Below are 18,319 nucleotides of genomic sequence, written 5' to 3'. Positions count from 1 at the left end.
GTGCTCAGTTAATGCCCATAAGAATTAGAAACCAGGATACCCACAGAAATGCAAAGGACAAAGCAAAGGCAGTGGAGGAACAATTCAGATTTTAAAAATAATAAAAAGTCTTCTACCACAGATCAAAGTGCAAACAGGAGTGTACCCCATAATCTTTTCCTATTCTTGGCAACTAGTTCCTGCCTCCCAGACCTCCCTGGAACACTATCCTGAATTCCAGAAGGGCTGGTGTTTGCCAAAGAGAATTAGTCTGCTTAACACCTAGAATAAGTGATGATGAATGCCTTGGGCAGAGGGCCATGTTCCCTGTCAGGTAGTAAATATCACAACAAATCTTTCCCCTAGGTGTTTGTCATTTAACTGATTTTCTTAAAGGGCTTTTTAAGGTAACAGAAAGAGGCTTGATGCAATTCAACATTAACAATACCTTATGTTGTGTGCCATTGCTATAAAAGCACTTTGGAAAAATACATCTATATTTTCATTTGATCCTCATAAAAGTCTTATGAGATTGAGAAAGGATGCCCAGGATGACAAATCAGAGGTTTCTCAGCAGAAATCATGTCTTCCTGGAGTCTCAGGCAGACCCACCCCAGAAGGTCTCACGTTGGGAAGAAGGGGCCTCATCTCAAGGACAGGTGTGCAAGAGGCTTCCAGAGACACTGGGACATCATCTCTCTGCTGGGCCAGCCGGAAGGCAACAGCCAGGCACCAGACTGACTCTTTTAACCCCGAAGTCTCACATAAGAAACTCTTCTCATGGATGTGTAGGGGAGGTGTGGACATACACTCTATACATCAAGGAGAGTTTGCTAAATGCATGCAGCGGTATCAGTATTTCACAGGGCTAGTCTACTGAAACTTCAGAACTATTGTATTCATAATCATGTAACCTTTGATTATGAACGAAATAGTTCTGAAAACAACAAATGTCATCATAGAATTGCCCTCCCCTAGACCAAACAAAATGAGCATAAAAAAGTAAAAACCTATGAATATTTTTCACCAAAATTAACCAAACAAGAAAGCAGCATAACTTAAAACAATACACTTTAAAAGTCGATGGAAGGAAAGAAACAGAAGATTCTAACATTGCTCCGCAGCTCTTTAGCCATACTGGAAAGGCATCAACATCTGAAACAGTCTCTCTCCTTACTCCCATATCTGGCAAACAGCAGACAGGGTGAAGGTCTCTATTTATTTCCCTGTTCAAAGATTTTTGGCAACTACTGTAGAGAACAAATGGATGAAACAGAGAAAACGGACAACGAGGCTGATTACTCTGAAAGAATTGAGACCTGCTCTATGAGAAATGCTAAAGGGAGTCCTTCAGGCTGAAATGAAAGGACAACAGCAGGACTTTCCTGGTGGCGCAGTGGTTAAGAATCCGTCTGCCAATGCAGGCGACACGGGTTCGAGCCCTGGTCTGGGAATATCCCATATGCCACGGAGCATGCTCTGTGTTCCACAACTACTGAGCCTGCATGCCACAACTACTGAAGCCCGTGTGCCTAGAGCCCATGCTCCACAAAAAGAGAAGCCACCACAATGAAAAGCCCACGCACTGCAATGAAAAGTAGCCCGTGCTCACCACAACTAGAGAAAGTCCATGCGCAGCAACAAAGACCCAATGCAGCCAAAAATAAAAATAAATAAAATAAAATAAATTTATTTTAAAAAAAGGACAAGAGCAATGCAAATCCACATGAAGGAATAGAGAACACGGAAAAAGGGAACTACCTAATAAATATAAAAGACAGTATTAATAAGAGTGAGGAAATGAATACCAATCTTACAGAAAAAAGGATTATAAAAGAATACTATAAACAACTGTATGCAAACAAATTAGATAACCTAGATGAACTGAACAAATTCCTAGAAACACAAATTATCAAAATCATCTCAAGAAGAAATAAAATCTGAACAGACTTAAAGAGATTGAATTAATAAACAAAACCTCCCAACAAAGAAGCGCCCAGAATCAGATGGCTTCACTGGTGAATTCTACCAAATATTTAAAGAAGAATTAACACCAATCCTTCTCAACTTCTTCCTCAGAATAGAAGAGGAGAAGACACTTCCTAACTCATTCTATGAGGCCAGCATTTCCCTGAGACCAAATCCAGACAAAGACATCAAAGGAAAAGAAATCTATAGATCTAATCCCTTATGAACATAGATGTAAAATATTCAACAAAATACTAGCAAGCCAAATCCAGCAGTATAATAAGAGAATTACATACTGTGACCAAGTGGGATTTATCCCAGGAATACAAGGGAAGTTCAATGTATAAACATTAATCAATGTAATACAACACATTAATAGAATGAAGGTTTTAAAAAATGATCATATAAATTAATGCAGAAAATCATTTGATAGGGAATTCCCTGGTGGTCCCGTGGTTAGGGTTCCATGCTTCCACTGCAGGGGGCAAGGGTTTGATCCCTGGTCAGGGAACTAAGATCCTGCAAGCCACGCAGTGCGGCCAAAAATAAAAATAATTTGACAATATCCAACACCTTTTCTTGATAAAAACAAAACACTCAACAGACTAGAAATACAAAGGGAACTCCCTCGACATGACAGATGGCATCTATGAAAACCTCATAGCTAATGTTATACTCACTGGTGAAACTGAAAGCTCATCCCCTAAGATCAGTAATACAACAAGGATGTTCATCAACAGAAGGATGGCCACTTCTGTTCAACACTGTACTGGGAGTTCTGACCATAATAACTAAGCAAGAAGAAGAAATAAAATGTAGTCAAATTGTGAAGAATAAAATAAAGCTACAGTCATCAAAACACTGCGGTACTTGCAGAAAGACAGACATATAGATCAATGAAATAGAATAGAGAGCCCAGAAATAAACCTTCACATACATAGTCAAATGATTTTTTTAAAAAAATGCCAAGATCGGGCTTCCCTGGTGGCGCAGTGGTTGAGAGTCCGCCTGCCAATGCAGGGGACACGGGTTCGTGCCCCAGTCCGGGAAGATCCCACATGCCGCGGAGCGGCTGGGCCCGTGAGCCATGGCTGCTGAGCCTGCGCATCCGGAGCCTGTGCTCCACAATGGGAGAGGCCACAACAGTGAGAGGCCTGCGTACCACAAAAAAAATAAAAAAAATTTTAAAATGCCAAGACCATTTAAGGGGGAAAGGACAGTCTTTTCAACAATGCTGCTTGGAAAACTGGATGTCCACATGCAAAAGAATGAAGTTGGACTCTTACCTTTTACACCATATGCAAAAATTAACTCAAAGATGGATTAAAAAAAAAAAAAGCTAAACATAAGAGCTAAAACCCTAAGACTTTTTCGAAGAAAACATAGGGGGAATTTCCATGACACTGGATTTAGAAATGATTTCTTGGATATGGCACAGCCAACAAAAGAAAAAAATAGATAAATTGGACTTCATCAAAATTAAAAACTTTTGTTTATGTCAATTACATCTCAATAAAGCTGGGGGAAAAAGTTTTGTGCATCAAAGAACATTACCAAGAGATGAAAAGGCAACCTATAGAATGGGAGAAAATGTTTGCAAATCATATTTCCAATAATGGGTTAATATCCAAAATATATAAGGAACTCCTACAACTCAACAATTTAAAAAAGTTTTTTTTAACGGGCAGAGGACTTGAGGAGACATTTCTTCAAATAAGATATACAAATGGCCAATAAGCACATGAAAAGATGTGCTAATCATTAGGGAAATGCAAATCAAACCACAAATAAGATACCATTTCACACCCAGTAGGATGGCTGTTATTAAAAACAAAACAAAACAGAAAATAATAAGTATTGGTGAAGATGAGGGGAAATTGGAACCCTTGCGCATTGCTAGTGGGAATATAAAGCAGTGCAACTGCTATGGAAAACAGCATGGCCTTTCCTCAGAAAAACCAAACACAGAATTACCACATGATCCAGCAATTCTAGTTCTAGGTATACACCCAAAGAAAATGAAAGCATAGACTTAAACATATTTGTACACCTATGTTTACAGCAGCATTATTTACAATAGACAAAAGGTGGAAACAACCCCAAGTGTCCATCAACAGATGCGTGGATAAACAAACTGTGGTATATATACACACAATGGAATACTATTCAGCCTTAAAAAGGAATGGAGTTCTGAGACATGCTATAGCATGGATGAGCCTTGAAAACATTGTTAAGTGAAATAAACCAGACACAAAAGGACAAATATTGTATGATACCATTTATATGAGGTACCTAGAATAGTCAAATTAACAGAGACAGAAGATAGAATAATGGTTACTGGGGGCTAAGGGGGAAGAGTTAATGGGTAAATAGTTTCAGCTTGAGATGATAAAAAAAAACTCTGGAGATGGATGGTGGTATTGACTGCACAACAATTTGAATGTACTTAATACCATTGAATTGTACACTTAAAATGGTTAAAATGGGACTTCTCTGGTGGCATGGTGGATAAGACTCCACACTCTCAATGAGGGGGCCCAGGTTCCATCTCTGGTCAGGGAACTAGATCCCACATGCATGCCACAACTAAGGAGCCCACGTGCCACAACTAAGACCCACTGCAACTAAATAAATAAATAATTTTTAAAAAGCTTAAAATGATCAATTTTACATTACATATATTTTACCATAATAATTTTTTTAAAAGAATTGTTCAAGTATAATGGAAATAAACATTCTTAAATATTAAATTCAAGCAATAAGGTACCCATGAATCCTTTTTGAAAGAAATTATTTAAAAATTAAAGCCAGCCCATTATTAAATGAATCCATTCACAACCCATATAACAAAGAGCTAATTTACCTAGCATAAAAAGATCTACTACAAATAAATAAGAAATCAACAACCCCAATGGAAAATTGGGCAAGAAACATAAATAATACACAGGTATTGAAGCACAGATGACTTTTAAACATATGAGAAGATTCTATACCTCTCTCCTAATAAGAGAAATACAAATGAAAACTATACTGAGATATCATTTTTCACCTGTCCATCCATCCTCCTCTCTGTACAAATGCAAAGAAAAATGTATCTAATGATATTTTCCTAATATTAGTAGTAATAATTTTTAGATAGTAGGATCTGGGGAGCTTTTAAAAACATCTATTGTTGTATTTGCTATAGTGTTTATATTCCTTATAAAGAGTATGTACACATTTTTAAGTAGCTTTAGTTAAAAAATAAAACTGGAGAGCTCCCCTGGTGGCGCAGTGGTTGGGAGTCCACCTGCCGATGCAGGGGACACGGGTTCATGCCCCGGTCCGGGGGGATCCCACATGCCGTGGAGCAGCTGGGCCCGTGGGCCGTGGCCACTGGGCCTGCGTGTCCAGAGCCTGTGCTCTGCAGCGGGAGAGGCCACAGCAGTGAGAGGCCCGCATACCACAAGAAAAACAAAAAACATAACAAAAAAATAATAAAACTGGAGGTAAATATGCAAGATGAGGACAAAGATGAATTATTTTCTTCTGTGTAATTTTGAGTATTTTTTTTTAGACTCCTCCAACCCCCTCCCAAACTTTCACATATTTTAATGTATTTCAACTCCTGATATGACACACTTCCAGTTTTATATTTCTTTTTGACATTCCTGCCTTCATACATACATCGTCCTCCTTCATCTCTGATTATCCTAATTCTATCCCTGTTCAAGGTTCACCTCAAAGCACATCCTCTTGGGAGGCACTATAGCTTATTGGCTAAGTGTCCACACCTGGAGCAGATATGTGGTCCCTGAGGTCCAAAAGTAGGCTTCTCCACTTACTAGTTCTATAAGTTTGAGCAACTTACTTAACCATTCTGAGACTCAGTTTCCTCATCTGTAGAATAGATGATCGATCTAATTAGGTTTTTATAAGGATTCAACTGGATCATGCATGTAAAGTACACAGCAGAACTAAATTTGTGTTGAAAATAATATTGCTATTCCTCCTGACCCCCCCCAATGTAATTATTGACTCTACAAATAATTAATCTTTATTTTCTGTTTGGTTTCATGAGGGGAATTATAACTACCTTTGGGAGGAAAGACAAGTCTTCTACCCCTAAAGTACTTAAGTAGTACATTCACTTTACATTTGGTAGTTTTTCTTTTTGTTCAACAGATATTTTTACTCATTCATCCCTTAATGAGAGGCAGACCCCTCAGGAAAATATAATTCATGATGCCCACACCAACTTCTTTTTCTTTTTAGTCCAAGCAGATTAATGGTACCTGGGCTTCTCGAAAGCTTTGGTAACAAAACATGTAAACTCACTTACTGTCAGCCTCCAGCCTTCACAGTGAGATGGGTTTGGGCTGTCTGGTGTCTGGGATTAGTGAAGGAAATGTTTGACCTATGAGAAAGCTCAGTAGTAGTCATGATCTGTGTTCAAGCCTGTTTCAATGGGATAAGCCAATGTTGGACCAGAAGAGCTCTGCCCTCTCACAGGTGATTCACTCAAACAGCAAGTCTCCACAGCAAGGTCATCCTATGCCACCCAGCTCTCCAGAGGCACCTTGCTCAGGGAGAAAGATGTCAGAACAAGAGTGCCTTTTAGTGTGCTAACTTCTTTTCCGTACAGAATGACAGAGATTTCCATCTGTATTGCCAAATATATGTCTTTCCCTTTGGGAACACTTATAAAAGGCTAGTTCTTTTCCCCAGAGAACCAGGGACACCCAAAGCAAAATTATTTACCTTTGATTGTTCAAGAACAATTGCTCACCCCTTTCTTTCTTTCTTTTTTTTTTTTTTTGTGGTACGCGGGCTTCTCACTGTTGCGGCCTCTCCCGTTGCGGAGCACAGGCTCCGGACGCGCAGGCTCAGTGGCCACGGCTCCTGGGCCCAGTCGCTCCGCGTCACTGGGTGGGATCTTCCCGGACTGTGGCATGAACCCATGTGCCCTGCATCGGCAGGCGGACTCTCAACCACTGAGCCACCAGGGAAGCCCTCCCTTTCTATTTTTTGACTTTTGCCTCCTCCTCAAGAAAGTTAAGAGATATTTTTGCTATTGGCAGGTCGTATTTTTCTAGAGGCAAACAGTTATAGTATTGAGTTCTAAAGTGAGGTTTGAAGGTTATCCATGGAACAAGCGTTTTATAAAGACACTAGCTCACGCAGAGGACATAGCTGATAGTTTAATAGTAAAGCAGAACATATCTTATGAATGGGAAAGTGGATACAGAGGTCCCCTGCCCACCTGACACCTCACCCAACATGGGCAGAACAGAACCCCTACAAAACTTGGTCCTTTTCAAGATTCTCCAACTCAGTGAAGGACATCATTGTGTCAGTTTGAGTCCTCCTAGAGCAGACAGCAAGATGGTATTAAATGTGTGAGTTTAATGGGAAAAATGTTCATGAAGTGTAAAGAGGAGAGGGAGCAAGAGAAGGCAGAGAGAGACTCAAACCATGATGCAGGTATGTCCCCTGTGAAAGGGGAGAGGGAAGGAAGGAGGATTAGGTAGGAAGATCCTCAGACTGCAGAGCTCTGAGAAAGTGCTGGCCACACTGATGGGAAGCCCCAGAATACAGATTTCCTGTTGGAGGAGTCCCACCTTGGGCAGAAATGGCCTGGCTCTTGTACCCACACTGTGATCATTCATTGACTGGGAGCAGCCAGAACGTTGAGGCCTTGTGTAAATACTGCAGTGGATCTGAAGGTGCAGTGGCTGGAGGCTCTCAGCTAACTATATTCATCGTAGAAGGGTCTCTTGAAGAGACATCTGAGTACCTACATTCCTGCCACAATCATTCATTCAATTACACAACCTGGGAGTCATGCTTGGTACCTCCTTTTCCGTTATCTCTAAGACCCAATCCATTGCTAAGTTCCTGACCATTTTACCTCCTAAACAGCTCTCACATCTGTCCATTTCTCTCTGTCTCCCCTACCACTACCACCGTCATCTTGCTCCCAACAGGTGACCATCTTTCAATCCATTCACCACACATCAGACAAAGCAGTCATTTCAAAACACAAGTCAGATGCTACAACCCCTTGCTTAAACAACATAGTGCTCATGGGATAAAGACCTAAGTCCTGAGCATGACCTTTAAGGCCCTACCTGTTATGGCTTTGCCTTACTCTATAGCCTCCTGTGGACTTGGGTTCTTCTTATGGCTCAACTGACCCTTTGAGTTTCAGATAGACAATGGTTCAGATCCAGCCTTCTTCCAGTTCCTGAAATGTTCCAAGTTCTTTCCTGCCTCAGGACCTTTGCACATGCTGTTTCCTCCACTAATTATCTCTTCTCCAACCCCATGCCCCTTTACCCAGTTAACTAATCCTCATTCCTTAGCTCCCAGTTCAAACAACCCTTCTTCTGAGAAGCCTTCTAGGACCCCGCCCCCCCACCCCTCCAGGGAGGTTCAAATCCTTCTCATAGAATGAAATGCCCTTTGTAACATTTAGGATGGTATTCTATAATTGACTGATTATTTGGTCGTCTGACTACATCACTAAAGTGTGTTTCCTGAAGGCAGAGACTGTGTCTATTTTCACTCATTATTGAATCCCCAGGATTAGCAGAGCGGCTGCATTTTGCAGTTGCCACAAAATACTTGTTGAATGAATGAAGTACCTAAAAGAGTTTTTTTATTTTTTTCCTTTTTATTTGAATCACACCAGGTGTTTTCTTTTCTAACCATTTCTTTCCATTTATACTGTTCTCTAGCTGTGTTGCCTGATCTCCTCCACCCCAGCCCCATCCCCACTCTCTGCCCATGATAAAGTTTTTGAGTGCTGGCCTTGGACTTGGATTTTCAGGTCTTCATTGATGAGCACTACAGGCCTGGATAAAGTGCTTGCTGCAGAACTTGCTATTGCATAAGATTGTATTCTAGATTTAGAAGGTCAGGGAGGGTAAGAAAGAAAAGAAAGTGAGTTGCCCTCAAAGAATTGGGATACAAAATCAAGTCAATCAGAGCAAAGATATGCTTCCATAAAGAGAAATAAGGACTCCAGGACTTACAAGGCCTAACAGTACTGTTATTCAGTAAGGCCTTATTTTATCTAAAAAAGAAATGTGTCCATCTGAGAAGGAGCAACCCATGTAGCATAATAAAAAAGATGTGAGTGTTGATCAGGCACCATCCCAAGGAGAAGGGCCAGCCAGGCCAGCAGGAATGAGAGCCCAGTCCCCCCAGCAGGTCATCTGACCTTTGCTGTGGAAGATGACGCAGCAGGCTACCCAAGCCTGAGATCATTAAACATTTAAGGCAGATAATTCACTCTTCCGATTCTATTTCAAGCTCGCCAAGCCACTTTCTGAAAATTAGGCTCCAAACTGCACAGTTCAAAATGCACAGAACAGAGTGCATTCATCAGGCAAACTCTAGAGTCCGGTGTTCTGGGCGGTTTTGCTTCTAACAGGAATAGTTAAGCTCCAGGTTTTGGAATCAGCCTTTATTTGAACCCTGACTCTACCACTTATATACATATTAACTGTGTGACCTTGGGGATTTCCTTCATTTTTTCCCCCAACTGAAAAAACATGGCAAGGCACTACAGGACTGTAGAGAGAATTAAATGAGACAATGTATGTAATGCACTTAACATAGAGTCTAGCAAATAGTTAATGAAATCAATAAGTTTGCATCCTGATTTTACACTTCGCTGATTTTTAGTCAATGCTGGAACACTGAAAGATGAAATGTTTGACCCCACAAGGTTGAAGACCAAATCTAGACCTTGGGAAATCACCAAGACTCCAGGCTAGCCATCACCTCCTGGCACCTCTCTGTTCCCATGTGTAACATCTATAAAAGGCAACCAGGATTTGGCTTTATCTTCTTGTGACTTTTATTTTCTCTTTTTCTGCCCCTCATCTCCCAGACATACTTTTTTTTTTTTTTTGCGGTATGCGGACCTGTCACTGTTGTGGCCTCTCCCGTTGCAGAGCACAGGCTCTGGACGTGCAGGCTCAGCGGCCATGGCTCACGGGCCCAGCTGCTCCGCGGCATGTGGGATCTTCCCGGACCAGGGCATGAACCCGTGTCCCCTGCATCAGCAGGCGGACTCTCAACCACTGTGCCACCAGGGAAGCCCCCCAGACATACTTTTGATGTAACTTTAGCTCTACTTTGCTCTCACAGAGTCAAGAATTATTGTCCTATAACAAGGAAGAGGCTCCAAGGCTTGCCTTGATGATTTTTTTTTTTTTTTTCCTTTTTGCTTCATACCACAGACCAAAAGCATCATCTTCTGGAGGGGAAAACGTGTTTTTCTAAGGTCATCCTTTGGCCTGCCCCACTGCCCCACCTGCTCTTGAGGGAAACACTGCAAGGACACATGAAAAGCCACAACATCAGTCACAGATCAAGGCCTCCATCATGCAGGGAATGTGCCCAAATTACAAACAGGCAAACCAAAGTGACTGGCAGATTAAGCAGTTTGTTTTGTTTTTCTGTTCCAGTTATCACACTGCTCTATGACAAAAAATAACAAAGAAACACATGGCAAATTGTTTTTTGGGTACAGAGTCTTGACAGTGTTTTTCGGTTTCTACAGAAGTGCTTACAAAAGTATTTTTCAGCTGTCAGTGGCTGATGCTGGACAGAGCTGTAGAGACTTCTGTCAAACTTTGTTAGCAGTGGCATAATTATAGGGGTTAATTGTCAGGCTAAGTGTGAGGTGCCTTCCAAAAAGACTGCAGTGCCCTCCCCATCCCCCCCTCCAGTTCTTCTAAGTGAAGATAACACAGTTCGAACTTTGAAAACTATCCTTTTATCAACTGACTATTAGACAAGGTTTATCAAGCATCCAGAAAAACAATGATTTGGTCGCTGCCCTCAAAGAACCCACCTACAGCCAATAGAAAATACCAAATATTTTCTCCCTTATATCGTTTCATTTAATTCCCACAACCCTGAGGTAGGTATGGTTATTATCCTCATCCTACAGGAGAAGAAACTAAAGCTAAGGGAGTAAATATTTTGCTCCAAATCACACAGCCAACAAGTGCCAGAGTCAGGGCTTTAACCTGGAATCTCTAAATCCTCGGGTATTGATAGGCACCACTCAGACCAGGATTCCAAACCTTAAACTTGCTGTTCCAGTTCTTCTTATCAAACGAAGCGCCCCTCATTTCACCGACATCATTGACTTTTAGTTCCCCGCTGACCCAGGATGAAGAGCCTGGTACCTCGTGGTCAGGAACGCGCTGTCGGCGGTGCCTGTGCCCCCAGCGGGGCAGAGGGACCAGTGCGCATGCCTGGGCTGGGGAGCGCCGGACCCCCGGGGTCTGCGAACGAAACCTGCAGCAGTTCCCTCAGCATCTCCCACCGGGACCCCTCAGAGGCTTGCCCCCGAACGCCCAGGCCAGCACCCGCCTGCTCAGGCCAGAAACCCACGAAGCGCCGCCGGCAGTCAGATCCCGGGCCCGCCTCCAGCTGCGAGGCCCCGGCGGGCGCTAAATGAAGGGCAGATGAGAAAGCAGCCCGGGGGGATTGAGGCGCCGTGGGCCGCGTAGCCGGGCGAGGGCGCAATGCGCGGCCGCGACGTGCGCAACGGGCTGACTAGCGGTGTCTCGGGTGGACGTGGCTCCAACCGAACGCCGCCCGGACGGCCGCGTGCAGACCCGAGGCCCGGGCCCCCGCCTCTGGCTGACGGCCCCGCGCTCCGCGTTCACCGCGCGCTCGGGCTCAAGCCCGCCTCTCGGCCGCTTTCACTTTTGCTTTCGCTTTCCTGCCGAGAGTGTTGAGGAAAATGAAAGTGGCGGTGTCCAACAGCCGGCGTATCAGCCGTCGGGGCGAGGGGCGCAGGGTACAGGCGGTGGGCCTGGGGCTAGCGAGCTGAGGCCACAGCCCGCGCCCGGCGAGGTAAGCGCAGCCCTTTCGTGGTCGCCTCGCGGGCTCCTCCTTGCGGACCGCGCGGGCGGGACGCCAGGCAGACGTTGGGCGAGGGCCGGCCTGGCCGGGGGTTCCTGCGGCGGGGCTGGGAGGGCCTGAGATGCGGTACCGCTGGGCTCTTGTGGCTCTGATCCTCCAGGCAGGGCTGGAAGCCCAGGGCGGGGTGGCGGGGGGCTTGGACAAACGCGCCAAGGATCTGGCTGCGTGGGGTCGAGGTGGGGCGGGGGCTAGCCAGGCCACCGCTCCCATCACACGTTTTCTTTTTGTAGAAGGCCGACACCCACCCCACCCCACGCCTCCACCGAGTTTCTGTAAAAATCAAAGTGGAAGGATGTATGTAAAATGCTGAGCAGAATGTCTCACCTGAGCCCAGCAGGGAGGAATTCATAATTTACGCCTTCTTATCTCTATCAAACTCCTCTGCTTGGGCACGCAGCCCCATACCTGGCTTGTTCGGCTACGTTTTTCAGATTTGGTGTACTTGGGCGCACCTGGGGTGCCTTTCAGGTGTTCCCTGAGCTGGCAAGCTTGCAGCTCATCTCCCTTGGTCGTAGGCATGGAGAGTAACTAGGCCAGGATGCCGCTCCCTCCCCAAGGCTCTGCCCAGGTGAAAACAGGGGCTGACTCTGCAGGGGCCCCAACCCCAGGGCTGGCAGAAATGGTCAGGGGTGGATGCACTCGGGGACTCAGTCCATCCCAAACAGGACACTTTCTGTCCACTCTGTCCACCAGCAGAAGGGTGAAAGATGAATGCCCAGGTCTTTGCCCTTGGTCGTGCCAGCTCAAAATTGGGCTCCACCTCAAGGCTATGGAGACAGCCGCTGCCCTTGGGTGTCCCCCATTCCCTGGCAAGAGAAAATATATATGCAAGGTGCCCACAAGACCAGTTGTGTAGATGGGAGAAGACCCTAAGTGTTAGGAGTAAAGTGACTAAATCTGCAGGCACTTGACTTACTTTGGAGTGATGATGGTTTTTGTAGGCAATACTAAGAGCACCCGCCTTTTACTCAACTTTTGTCTCAGCCTAATCACATGGATCTGAGCATAAGGCCCATTACTGAAAGAACACTTGAATAACCTTAACTTTGAAAACAGCCTTGACAAAACATCAAGGTCCTAATTTTTAAAACATGGAGTTCCCCCTCTGTACACCCCTTCAGGGTGGTGGTGAGTATTTATTGCTTTTAGAAAATACCACCTTTATCATGAGCCAGAAAATCGGATTCTTTGATTTTGTGATGTACTTTCAATGAGCTATTCCTTTTCTTTGGAATTCGTTAATGTCTCTTCTCTCTCCTATTAACTAAATTTAAGCTGAAATGCATGGTTCTCTCCCTTTCCTCTCTTCTGTCTGTGGGTGGAGAGGGAGAGGTTTGTAGTCGACACCATCCACAGCATTTTCACCACCCCAGGTTCTTGCTTCCATGTTCCTGAAAACCGAATGAATCCGCTAAAGACCGTGCAAGCCTCCCTACTACCTTCTTTTCTCGTGGCTTTATTATTCATTGGTTTAGCCACCAGCATGTGATGTACTTTATTACATTTTTCACAAGAAAATGATGCATGGAATTTTATTTTCCTTAGGATCTCAGGCCTTCAAAATTGAATTGCTCATACTCTTCAGTCATGGCACACTATAACCCTTGGTCCATTTAGAGTCTGTCATTTTGTTTCATTTCGTTATTTCCTTTTATCCTCCATTTCTCAACACGCTCCTTCCCGTGCACGCACACTTAGGCAGCCATGGTGACATATTTGTTTGTTTTACAAACTACCTTTCCTTATATCTTCTCAGAAAATGTTTATCTTTGAAATGTATGTCATGTTTTGCTTTTGTTGTACTTATCTAAATAAATACTGCTGTGCTATAAATCTCATACTGTTTCTTTGATTCCCTCAGCATTATGTTTTTAAGTCGAACCATATTGATATATGTAAGTCTGATTCATTAATCCTGGCTGTTGCATAATTTTCTATCAAGAGTGTACACCGCAAGTACTTAACTAGTCCCCTGGAAATAGACATTAAGTGGCCTCCAACTCCTTGCTTCCACAAACAGTGCTGCACCAGATATCCTTTCCAGTGTCTCTGTGTGTTCTCTGGCAAGAATGTCTCTGAGATAGATAGATCCATAGATAGGTATGAGATTGCTAATTCTGGGATACTTGTAGGATGTCTTTTACTAAAAACTGCTACTTTGTGCTGCTGAATGGCTTCATCAGTTTCCTCCCACCAGGAGTCCATGAAGAGTCCCTTTTCCAATGTCTGTCAGCGCTTATTATTATCTAATTTACTAATTTTTTGTCAAACTAGTGGGTTAAGCAGTACTCCATTTCTGTTTTAATTGAGCATCTCATCATATTGTTTTGCCATTTGTGAATTGCCTATTTGTCTCATTACTCTTCTTCTAGGTTTCTGATATTTTCTATCTGGTTTTCATTTTGATCCTTATATATTGGTATGCTCACTAAAATGTTAATCCTTCGTGAAATGTCAATGTTGTAAATCTTCCCGTAGTCTGGTCTCCTATCTGTTAGCTTCATTTATGGTCTCCTTTTTATTATTATTAACAACTTTATTAAGATATAATTTACATACCATAAAATTCACCCATTAAAAGGATACAATTCAGTGGTTTGTGGTATATTTACAGAGGGTGTAACCATCACCATAATCTAATTTTAGAACATCTTTATTACTCCATTAGCAGTCATTCTCCAGTATCCCTTAATATTCCCCTCCCCAGCCCTAGGCAAGCACTAATCTACTTTCAGTCTCTATATACTTGCCTATTTCTGGACATTTCATATAAATGGGATTGTAACAATATGTGGTTTGTTGTGACTGGCTTCATACACTTAGCATAATGTTTTGGAGGTTTATCCACACTACAGCATGTGTCAGTAGTTTGTTCCTTTTTTAAAAAAATTTTTGGCTGCATTGGGTCTTCGTTGCTGCACGCGGGCTTTCTCTAGTTGTGGCGAGTGGGGGCTACTCTTCCTTGCGGTGCGCGGGCTTGTCATTGCGGTGGCTTCTCATTGCAGAGCACAGGCTCTAGGCATGCGGGCTTCAGTAGTTGTAGCACGCAGGCTCAGTAGTTGTGGCTCCCAGGCTCTAGAGCATAGGCTTAGTAGTTGTGGCACATGTGCTTAGTTGCTCCATGGCATGTGGGATCTTCCTGGAGCAGGGCTCGAATCCATGTCCCCTGCATTGGCAGGCGGATTCTTAACCACTGCACCACCAGGAAAGCCCCAGTTTGTTCCTTTTTATTGCCCAGTATATTCCATCATGTGGATAAACATTTTGTTTATCCATTCATCAGTTTAGGGACACTTAGATTGTTTCTGCTTTTTGGCTGTTACTAATAATGCTTCTATGAACATTCATATACAAATTTTTGTGTAAACATATATTTTCACGTCTCTTGGGTATATACCTAGAAGTGGAATTGCTGGATCATATGGTATGTCTTTGTTTAAACTTCCAAAGTAGCTGCAACATTTTACAGTCCCACTAGCAATGCATGAGTGTTTCAATTTGTCTACATCCTCACCAACACTTGTCTATATTTTTGATTATAGCCATCCTAACAGGTGTAAATTTCGAGCTCATTGTGGTTTTAATTTGCACTTCCCAGATGGTTAATGATATTGAGCATCTTTTAATATGCTTATTAGCCATTTGTATATCTTCTTTGGAATAATGTCTATTCAGATCTACTTGGAAAATTTGATTGTCTTTTGTTATTGAGTTGTGTTATTTATATATTCCTTTTTTTTTCTTATGACCTCTTCTGGAATCATCAAGGTGTCTTTGTCCCCATTCCTTCCTTCCTGCATTTCATTTAGTGACTTGGAATTCTGTATCCTATTAGGAGCCCTCATTAAGTTCTAAGCATAGGTAAACATATTTTCCTATAAATGCTAAAAATTAATCAGAATGTCCAACTTCATTTCAAACATAAGAAACTTTTTAGCATGTTTTTAATCCTCCTCTCCCACAGGCACATACACACGTGTCTGCCTAAGAATTATTGAAATAATCTGGAAGCTTCCTATTGTTATTAACTCTTCATGCTTCAAAATACGCTTTTATTTTTCTATTTTAGAAGTCTTAACAGTTGCATTAATCTGTAACCTATTTGTGCAGTTGCTCATTACACCAAGATAGGAAGGCTTAAACACATGTTTATTTTAGAGTTTTCATTGACTTACTGAAAAGTTTTAGTGTTTTGTGTCTCAGGAGTAATGCCTCTCTGGGTCTCTTATTTCTCAAAAGTATTCTTTGGAATCCATGCTATTCTGATCCTCATTTGACCTTTGCCTGCACAAAAGCATTCTAAAATATTTGCAAATGCTAAAGTCACTTCCTCATGTTTTACTGAGTTTACTTTAGCTTGGTTAAACCAAGTGCAATATCAGTTTGTGTAAATTTACCACTAGCTGAGGTTCATATAATTGCCCTCCCCAGGGTCAGAAACTGGCTGGAGGAGTATGAAAATAGCTTTGAAAATTCAGCTGCTGAATATCTTACACTAAAAAGCTTAACATTTTAACATTTTTGTTTATAACAGTATCTGAGGGTGAAGTAAAGTGGGCACTCTCATAGTAAAACTATGGTAAAACTAACTTGGATGGAGTTTATCAAAACCTTTTTAAAGTGTCCATACATTTTATCCCCATAATTCTGATTTCAACATGTATCCTAAAACATGTTTGCCTTTGGGCTTATTTCAGGTGGTGCAGGGTAATTCGAGGTGGGATACATTTGCAGCATCATCTAACACTGACTCCCATGGTAAGAAAGTTATTCCTCTGGTCAATTCCTTTCCAATCTTCTGACCAAGGGGAGGAGAAAAATCTCATCTTGGAGCTAATATGTCTTTAACACCTTGTTAAGCCTTCCTAATCTCCCACTTGATATAAAAGGATGAGCAAAGGGATAGCAATATCAACTGTATTTTCGTGACACTGTTGTGTTTTCCATTGTATTTATTTATTGTGACTGCCTTCATTTATGACATTTGATGCTGGTTTTCCATTGACAATAGTAAATAAGGTTTGCTTTTAAAACACTTTTATTTAAGGGCAAAAATGAGTTGATTTAAAGAGAAATGTTAAGTACGGTACAGATGGCATTTAATTATGGCAAAATAATAATATTGATGTATGGATGACTGAAAGGTGTGAAACACAACCCTAAGAAATAATCTGAGCTTCAGACACAGATTTTAAATGGGGAGGTGTTCTTATATATGGGGCTGTTCTTCCCAGTGTGACTTCCGTTATCATAAAGTTAGAAACCACTCCGTTGTCTAACAATAAGGGATTAGTTAAGTGATTTTGATACCATGGAAAATAGTGATAGAATAGTGCCAAATCTTAAAGTATATCTACTGACATGGAAAATTATATACTGTTAGATAAAACAAAGCTGGTTGCAAAAGAAAAATATGCACACTATCCTAATGTTGTTAAAAAGAAAGTGTGTATGTGTGTATGCCTGTGTGTTTGTGTGTGAAAAATTGGAAGAAATATTTACAGGTAAGTTATCTCTGGACTGTTGGGAGTACAGGAAATTTTTGGGGTTTCCACTAATAAACATATGTCACTTTTGTCAACAGAAAAACAATTTAAACATATAACTATTTTTAAATTAATGTGTCCTAACCTTAACAGGACTGCCTGGTATTTTGCCATCTGCAGGCACTCCTGGGTCCTTATATGCTCCTAGAATCTAGTTAGGTCCCTGTGGCCTCCTGCAAAGCCATGGGAGGATGACAAGACTTTCTTGCCACCCTTCAGTATCCTCCAGGGTATTTGTCTTGGTAGGTATATATTTATACTTTTGGAGTAAAATAGAATATATCTAAAATCCTAATATCTAAAATAGAATATATCTAAAATAAATCTAAATCCAATAAAATAATTTTTATTGCCTCTTCTTCTCAATAGCCCTTTTAGGCTGGACCAGATTAGGATCCCACTTTTTCAGTAGATCTGAATCATTAAATAGCAATGGAGGAAATGCTGGGAGAGGGTCTCCTAGTTTCTCCTTTATTCTCTTTCTTTAACTTCTGCATTATGCTACTGACCGTGAAATTTCTATATGTTAGATATAATCATGGTTCTGTTTCACCTGGGTTGAAGATAGGTATATTTAAATTTAGATGCCTCCTTTCCAGGATTACAAAATCTCTCTTAGGAAGAAAAAAAGGTTCACTGCAAGGCCTAATGCTTGGCAGAAACAATTGCTGCTTTTTTCCTAGTCGAAATTCCGAGTGTTAGTTCTTAGAGTGTTCCTGGAAATCCCTGGACTCCTTTGTGGGAAAGGGGTTGGCAGGTCCCTGTTAAGTGAGCAGATGGTGTCTCTATCTGGAGGTGGTCTTACAGCCCTGATGCAAGCTTCCGCCTTCTACAAAGGGTGGTAAGCGCTGCCCAGGGTGAGCCAGGCAGGTCCTGAGCCTAAAGAAGGCCTG

General features: G+C 42.2%; 1 protein-coding gene across 3 annotated transcripts in view; it reads left to right on the top strand.

Annotated features, from left to right (window-relative positions):
* The first annotated feature begins 11,694 nt into the window (after positions 1–11,694).
* RAD50 (RAD50 double strand break repair protein) overlaps positions 11,695–18,319 on the top strand; it is a 235,793-nt gene continuing 229,168 nt past the window's right edge. For 2 of the 3 annotated variants that reach the window (XM_060008874.1, XM_060008873.1), the window contains exons 1-2: positions 11,702–11,811; positions 16,578–16,638. In XM_060008874.1, the coding sequence (XP_059864857.1) occupies positions 16,636–16,638 (3 nt within the window). In that variant the 5' untranslated portion in view covers positions 11,702–11,811; positions 16,578–16,635. Of the gene's footprint in view, positions 11,812–16,577; positions 16,639–18,319 lie in introns of all 3 variants that reach the window. The other variant, XM_060008875.1, reaches the window with a different exon arrangement.

Source organism: Delphinus delphis, chromosome 3 (assembly GCF_949987515.2).
Source record: "Delphinus delphis chromosome 3, mDelDel1.2, whole genome shotgun sequence".
NCBI lineage: Eukaryota > Metazoa > Chordata > Mammalia > Artiodactyla > Delphinidae > Delphinus > Delphinus delphis.
The sequence above is the reverse complement of the archived record's forward strand: the minus strand, read 5'-3'. Positions and strand labels throughout refer to the sequence as shown.